At 33.7% G+C, this 8,935-nt stretch overlaps 1 protein-coding gene across 1 annotated transcript; it reads right to left on the bottom strand.

Moving 5' to 3' along the window:
- Nucleotides 1-2,978: 2,978 nt before the first annotated feature.
- Nucleotides 2,979-6,638, bottom strand: LOC131067082 (glutamate receptor 2.7). Its single transcript, XM_058002009.2, has 6 exons — nt 6,241-6,638; nt 4,793-6,099; nt 4,426-4,706; nt 4,160-4,191; nt 3,649-4,061; nt 2,979-3,574 (listed from the first exon to the last, which is right to left on the bottom strand). Exons 1-6 carry the CDS (start codon nt 6,521-6,523, stop codon nt 3,140-3,142), a joined length of 2,751 nt encoding a protein of 916 aa, XP_057857992.2. The 5' UTR covers nt 6,524-6,638; the 3' UTR covers nt 2,979-3,139.
- Nucleotides 6,639-8,935: the final 2,297 nt, after the last annotated feature.

The raw sequence follows: 8,935 nt of genomic DNA on the forward strand, positions 1-8,935 counted from the left end.
AAAGATGGAGACAATTATCTGCTAAATATCCTCAAACTATACCCGAACAAGAGAAGATGGATATTTTCATCCATAGCCTGAATGATGAGATAAGTTATGATCTTCAACTACAATGTCCACCTAACATCAACAAGATTATTGAAAATGGGATCAAATTGAAGAAGCATTGGTGTAAAAGGGTGAAATAAATATTTATAAAGAAGGACCAAGTTATTCTAACTATTCAAGAAATCCTAACAAGAACAACAACACCAATGATAAATCATTTAAAATTTTAGACAAGAAACGAGAACATTGTCAATGACGGTGTAGTTGACACATGCAACATGAAACCAAAACAACCCATCCTTAATTTATCAAGTACTACACCTCAAAATAATCAAGAGAACAATAAACCAAAACCAACTTCTTTTCCACCTCAAAGGAAATTCACACCCTTGGGACAGTCACTCGAATTAGCTTTCAAGAAACTTCTTGTAAACAACCTCATAACGTTGCCAGATACAAGAGATTTTGAAGCAAGAGTCAAACCATCATGGTGGAATGACGCACACTATTATGACTATCATAAAAGTAAGGGGCATAGAATGAATGATTGTCAAAGATTAAAACACTTCATGCAAGACTTGATAGATAGAGGAGATATAATTGTTGAAGGCCACAAGACAATTGATACACATGGAGATTTCACAAACCCTCTTCCAAATTACGAAAAAGGAGAATCTTCTTCCACAAACAACAAATAAAGTAAAAGTAAAATACATTTATGACAATGTGATCAATCATATTTCAGTATTTAACAACCAAATCAATGTCATCAAAATCAAAGAAAAATTGGAAAATGCACTAGTAAATGTGACTACAAGAGGTAATTCTAAATTCATCTTGAAGAGACCACATCTAAAACACCTACTACTCCTTCGAATCAATATACCATAGTGGAACAATTACAAATGACTCCAACACAGATATCCATACTATATTTTCTTAAAATCTTGCCTGCACACAAAGATATTCTAGAAAGGGCTCTAGTGGACACCATAGTACCAACCAATTTGGATACTATGTAGTTCCAATCCATGGTGGGCCATATAACTACACCTAAATATCTATCGTTTGTTTAGAACAATGATGTATCCTTGAGCCATCCACACAATGCTCCACTTCATATTGAGGTCTTAATCTATAAACATCGCATCAAACGTGTTCTTGTAGATGGAGGAGCTAGTCTAAATATATGTACCTTAAAGCTTATCCGTGCATTGGGATTCTCAGAAAACGTAATAGATCCTAAAATAGAACACAATTCAATGGATGATACCTACACATAATGAAGAGATAAATAAAATATAATTTCCTTAAGAGTGGATTTTTTTTAGATACAATAGGAAAATTTTATATTTTAAAGATGATTAGCATTTTAAAGATTAAAGTCCACATAGGCATTGTATCTTGAGGATAAGGAAAAATTTCAGTTGATAGATTATATTGGTAGGAGAAAGCGATTCAACAAGAAATAATAAGGCTATACATACCACAAGACATAGGCAATAGCTACAATTGAGTTGCAACAATACATAAAGAATGTAACAAGTTAAAAACTACACACCTCTTGATTTAACATTGTGTATATACACCAAGGTGAAAAGTAAATAAAAATATGGAAGGGAGGATAGTATAGACAAGTGATAGAGAAGATATAACTTGTGAAATAGATAATATATGTGATCTAGTTAGACATAGATATGGGAGAAAAGAAATTGCGAGTGAGGAATATATGTTAGGTAGAAAGGCAATGTATACATAGCATTTTATAATGATACAAATACACCCCAAGCTTCTATAATGAATATATGAGGATGCATATTGGTTAGCATATGAGTGTGATAAGTGTATCTATTTTTCTCACTTATATAGAATCCTATCACATTTCAGTATAATCCATCATTTTTTTTTAAATAATCAGTTTATGCTTTTACACTAAGATATAAACTACACTTTGAGGAGCATAAGTATGCATAGAACAACATATGAATCTTATAAGCATCATAACTATATCTTTATAGTCATAAATTTTTCACATAACTTTTTAAAGATTTTCCTAAAAAATACACTTCTCAACCACACATTAAAATTCTAAACTTGATAAGGTGATACATTATGATTAAGGTAATAACTTAATTAATTTTATGACTTGCACAAATTTAGATATTTGTTTGAGAATATTTGGATAAATAATTTATTTTTATTCTTTTTATATTGAATAAATAATAAACAATATGAAATATAAAATACTTTAATTTAGTTTTCAACATATGAATATTTGATGTCTTATTAAATCATTGTTATAGCTTTACAATTATTTGTTATACAAACTTTGATTGCATAGATAATTGACAATATTAAATGTAATATTTTTTAATTAAAATTTCAAAAATTAAATGAACATATATTTAATTGCTTAAAGTTTTTAACTTCAAATATATCAATCCACATAACAGTTGTAGATGAGGTGTTCATAATACAAAAAAAATAAAAATATTCTTACAACTTCATGATAAGTAGAAACAACCCTTAAACAACATTTTCAATTTAACAAAACTTTTTTCTAATACTGTCTATTAAAAAAAATATATAAAATTTTGACTTGATTATGACTAAGACAAGATTAAATTTTCGCAAAGTTACCTTTATGTGAAGTATGAAAAACAGAACATGATGTATTTTTATTTCAATTAATTAATAAATACACTCAAATATAAATTCATGTGTTTGGATAGACTTATTATACTAATACGAATATCTACTTATGTAATTGTACACCTATGATAATTTCAGTCTGACCACCAATCTACTGTTTGTGATCCAAACATATTTAACACATTTACAACACAATTAAAAAAAATAAAAATAAAGAAAAATTACAATAGAAAGACAGTCAATAGAACCATAAAGAGTATGTAACCATAAACATTAACTTATGCACCATGAACAAATTTTACATAATTTTACATTTACAACACGTTTATTAAGTTAGTCTGCTGTGGATATGATCATTTTGATCCATGGAGCCATAATTAATCCACAACCAGCATAGTTGTAATAGATAGATTGCACAATCTTGAACTACAGCCACAGGTCACATCTGTCCCGTTGGAACAGGAATTTCAGAGGAAGTGAAAGCGGCGGTTCTATATGTCAAAGTGGCGGTCTTTTGTCTCTTTCTTTTTGGTGCTGGGATATCCTTCTTGTCTGCGTATTTGGCAAATGTTCGCAAGCGGGTGGAAATGGAATTAGCATGGGATGAGTTATCATTTGTGTGCACAAATCGGTAAAGCAGGCGACACAGATAGTAGACAAGGGTAAGAAATGATACGCATCCTGTGGAAAGAAATATACCCCAAAAGTCTTTGAGGCTCAATTTGTTTGAATCCAATCTACTTGACTCAACGTTGCATTTGTTTTCACCTGAATTGAACCATCTCTTCCGAATTTCTAGCATCTCTTTGCTTTCTGAAAGATTTAATATAGCCTTGGAAATATCTGAAACCAGCGGAGACCCCTTTGGGAACACCTGCATGCAAAATTTGAATCAATCATAAGATTTGTGAATTTTAACGGGTCTGCATGCAAATTTTGTAGACTTACGAATGTGAAGCCTCCCGTTTTGTACGCAGGACCAACTGAAGCATAGTCATTGCATCCAGCTGACAGAAATGAATGTTGAGCAATAGTTTGCTCCTCAAATATGGCAGCCACTCCTCCATTATTGGGTCCCTTCTTCAGTGCATCGGCATAGTCCTGTACAGTTAAATACGGGCGAAGTACGCTTTTATTCACACCAAGCTGTTGTACCAAATACTTGTCTATGAAAGATCCCTGGTGATACCCAATTGGCAAGTTTTGGGCGATTAGGGACTCAAGGTTCTCAACATTTGGTACAATTTGTCGGGCTGTAAGAATCGAAGACAGGCTGGCGGTGTAACTGGACACTAACACAAAAACTACAAAACGCCAAATTGCCACCACTGCTCTACCCAGACCGCTTACAATCCTCTGCCCTGCCCAATCAAAAAAATTAGTTTAAAATCCGAAAGCACTGTAAATTGCACTATAGTTTGACCATCCGTAATGTAAAGAAGGGATATAATCTTGTTACTTGGAGTCATAAAGAGTGTGGAAAAGGAAAACCTGCATATTAAAAACGAAGTAATTGAATCAGAAAAATCTGAAAGTTTTGTTTGTTGTAAGGAAATCAACAATTACAAATATGCAAATAACGGCGAACACATTCACTAGAACCTGCAGCTGTTGAAGCTTTGCCATCAATAAAATGCACTAGATCTATATTTAACTATTATATAAACTCATGATGTGATGTTAATAATGTTATAGAGACAAAGAGGGAGTCAGCAGGAGAAGTACCAGATGAATGTGAAGACTTGTTCCCAAGGAGTCCCTCTAAATTGCCTATTTCGTCTGTGCTCCAGAAACCAAACAACAGCTCCCGTAAATATGAAAAATGCAATAGTAGTTATCCACATGGTTGGAGTAAAGGGGTGTAGGAAGGCCCAGAAGTCACTTGATCGCTTGTCTGAAATTGCTACGACCATCATCAGTCCCGACTCCGTATACGGTTGTGTGAAATCCACATACTTGCTCCGATTTGCAAGCACCGTAACATCTCCCACAACCGCATCGAATTTCTGCTTATGTTTTCACATTTCATTTCAGTAAATAGCCTGGAAATATAGATTTACAAAGCAGAAAGAAACAAAATGAGTGAACTGACCTGGAGATAGACCTGGTAGACAAGGTCATCATAGTAGCCCACAGGGGCATTGCCATTTCCATAAGGAATAAATTCATAGATCAAATTATAATCCAATCTTTTGAGCACCGTTTCGAACACATCAATAGAGAAGCCTGTAATCTCATAAGTCTTGTTTTGTGCACCTGTGCTGGCATGATCTGGTTTCACGCAGACAAATCTTGTATACCCTTGCTGCCAAGGCACCGCTATTTTCAGTTTCTTGCCTGGCGCAGGTATCTCCCACCCACGTGGCTTCTTGGTTGATCCACCACCCCAATTAACTTCCTGTACATTCAGTCCCTTTTCTGTCCATGACCCAATTATCTTAGAACGGTTCCCAACAACATTGATAATATCATATGAGCTCTCCAAAGGTTCTCCCGTTCTGTGAATTATTCTAACAGTGCCGCTCAGGCCCACAAAGTTTGTCTGAAGGATCTGATTAAGCAGTTCTTCTCCACAGGCAAAAATCTTGAAATTTAAAATCTTGGTGCTATTATAGGCCGCTGAGCAATCACCATTAAACAATCCATCACTCAGGAGACCATCGATTGCAATTGCAACCGCCCATACTGTATCATATGCAACAAGAGCGCGGGCATTTAATTCCAGGCTTGGTAGTGTAGGATTCTGGGCTCTAAAGCGCTGCTTCCATCTTTTTGCAAATTCATTCACCCTGGGCTGGTCGGTTCGTGTGAGTTTTCTTTTGATACCCAACACACCATTCATAGAGAGGAGAGAATTAGCGCTGAAGGAATCCAGTACACTGGCGATTCCGTCGGTAATGATCCATACATAATCAGTTCTTATCATTCCTAATTTGTACGCCTCGGAAAACAGGATTAGGGCCAAATCAGCATTCATATGCACGACGAATACTCGCGACTCCAGCCCCATCAGCTCATCCTCAAGAAGCTTTCTCATTGAAGAGACGTTAGCCTGGGGAGGCACTGCAGCTTTCAAAACAATTTTGGCCCTCACATCTCGCAAGGAATCGCTTAAGGTTGGGATGGCCCCTCTGCCCAAATCGTCATCTACATACACAAGCGCCACATCCCTCCATCTATACTCCTCTATCAGCTTTGCTATTGCTCTCATTTGCACTTTATCACTGGGTAACGTACGAACGAAGTAAGGATATCGATGCATGGAAAAAGAGGGATTCGTTGCACCAAATGTTACAATTGGAACGTGCGCTGCAGAGCCCAAATACCCAACGAACTCAGCCACCGCGGATGTCTGTGGACCGACTATGCTTACACATCCTTTTCTTATCAGTTCCAACGCTGCAATATTCATTACACAGCAACCCATTTGTATTCTACTGTATTCCAAAACAAAAAGAAATTGAACACAAAAAGAGAGCAATAATAAACAGATATTCTTCGTTAAGATACGATTATGGTGGACAGAGGAGACTTTGTTACCTGCAGAAACGCCTGTGAGTGCATCTTGTGTGGAGTCTCGGATATCAATGTTAAGCAGCATGCCATTCAGAATGGTGGTGTTTCTGTTTACGTCTTCAACCGCCAATTCAATAGCAGTCTTAGCTATTTTTCCATTACTTGTGTCCAAAGCGATTATAGCACCTATATTTATTGATGGACCATCTATTTGCGCTGCTTCTCCTACTGAAGCCGCACAAAACAAAAGAGCACCCAGCGCAATCCGCACAGCTACTTCACACCAAGAATTAGCTCTGTTGTCCATAGCTATACTCTTATGTTGAGGTAATCTGCATCATCGAACACTAGAAAATTTGCTTCATTAATTTATATATCAAATTTTAGATGATGTCCTCCGGATGCCTCACGTTAACCGGACTGAGTCAACCAGACGGAGGCCTTTCCCGATAATAACAGAGTCGTTAGATAACGTGTGAATCCGTACTTGTGATACTCATTAAATTTGAGTATATGATTAAGACGCTCTAGCTACCTACACATGTTTCTGCAATTTGCGAAACTTTTTAGCATTTCCCTCGCACTTTCGGAAGAGTCGAAGAGTGAAAAGAGACAAATATAGGTAGAAATCACATGCATCTTTCACTATAGTTATTAACTACCAATTACATCTTGGTGTGTAATGGTTATGTTGAGGTGGTAAGTTGATCACATAAAATTTTGGTATTTTTTGGTCTTTTTTTTAATTACATTTGTGTAGTATATGAGGTTAATTGTTAAGTCATTTAAAAAATGATGTTGTTATGCAACAATGGTCTCAATTGTGCATTAATTAATACGGAATTAAATTTAAGTGAAAGGACAAATTTTAATCGAGAAAATAATTGAACTCCATTACCAACATGTTCATTTGTTGTTTGCAATAGTGAGAGAGGAGTTAGATAAATAGATAAAGAAAGTAAGACATGTCTAGAGATAAGGAGAGAAGGAAAGACATAAATAGAGATGGAAATGAAGAGAGAGAGCCTAGGCAAAGAAATATAAAAAATATAAGTCTAGAATAAAGAAGAGAAGGAGGGTGTGGAGGATAATGATTAGATTTTTTACTTTTACTTTTGTCTAAATAACTATTTTTGTTTATTTAAGATTTATGTTATAAGTTTTGAGAAGAGCTATTTCATAGATTTCTTTGTTAGTTATATTTTGATTTGTATATATATGATTATAATATATGACTTATTGACATGAATTTACAACTATTATATTTAGCTTAAAACTTATCTTATAGATATCCATTATATTTTCATATAAATGAAAGCTTGAGGATAATTATTAAACCATTAGCTTTTATTGAAGTTTCCTCATTGTCATTTCAATACATCTATTTAAAAAGAAACAAGAGACATGCATTTTTTTGTAGTTTAAAATTTAATTTATTACTTAAGAATTATTTTATTAAATAGAAAGACAAATTATTTGGAGGTTTATCATTTATATAGAGAGCTTCGTCTATTACAAAGCCATAAATTGTAGATGAGCCTCGTGTTTTTTTTTCAATTTTTATTTTTTAATTTGTCTTTTTATAATTTTTTAGCATATCATACATCAACCCTAACTTTCTAGATTTTTCCAATAGTTTTTCTTTTTCTTTTCTTTTGAGTAAATTATATCCAACACAAAGCTAGTTGTTCAAATATTGTGTCTTAATGGCATGTTCTCACCATGACATTCAAAATAAATAAATAAGTGCAACTAACTGCTCAACAATATAGTATAATGCACATCGTTCTCTCTTGCATAAACCTACCATTTATATTGTCTAATGGTTTTTAGAGAAGAACTTGTTTCTAGAGGCCATTAGATATTCAATTGACTAAAATTATTAAAAACTTTTTTACTATCAAGATTTAAAAATAGGAAATTATAAGTTTTGTAATGTCCATTTAGCAAAATTAGAAAATTAGAATTATGCATTTATGTTCAACTAGTTCATCTAAGTTGGTATGTTTAAAAACTTTACCTTGAAGGATAATTTTATCTTGAAGGAAAATGATAATAATTATATTTCTTACAATATTAATTAAGGGTTCTATTACATCAAATGTTTATTTTAGTAAGTATTGGAGGTAGGTGATCTAATTATTGTTAATTTTTTTTGTGTATTAGTTATAAGAATTGATATAATAAAATGAATATATTACCCTTCTAATATCAAAGGGACTAAAAATATTGATCTAGGAAGATGAGAATTAAAATTTTAAATCATCCTAGAATTATAAATTAAGTCAAAGAAGGACCAAATAAATATTTTTATAATCAAAGAGGTAAGTCCCATATATGTATTAATATGTATAGAATGTACAAGAAAATAAAAAGCTTCAAAGGGCTTTGACTAACAACCCATATCCACTAATATATAGAGTACTATTTACATACATATGTCCTGATAATGTAGCCTCACCCATTCCTAGTGCATGCACTCCAAAATTCCCCAAAAATAGAGGAAAATATCACATCATGAATCAGCTAGATGCAAAGTATCTATCCACGAACTAAAATCTAGTGAAACTATGATTTGGTAAATCAACTTGAGGCTACAACTTCAAGCCTTGAATCAAAGAAAATTCTAGTGAAGAGTTGAAGGGGAAAGCTTTTGGTAGAAAGCCACATCAGAGACCAATGTCTAGAATTTTGATTCATATAAGAAGCAAGCAATTCG

The sequence above is a fragment of the Cryptomeria japonica genome, chromosome 8 (assembly GCF_030272615.1).
Source record: "Cryptomeria japonica chromosome 8, Sugi_1.0, whole genome shotgun sequence".
Lineage (NCBI taxonomy): Eukaryota > Viridiplantae > Streptophyta > Pinopsida > Cupressales > Cupressaceae > Cryptomeria > Cryptomeria japonica.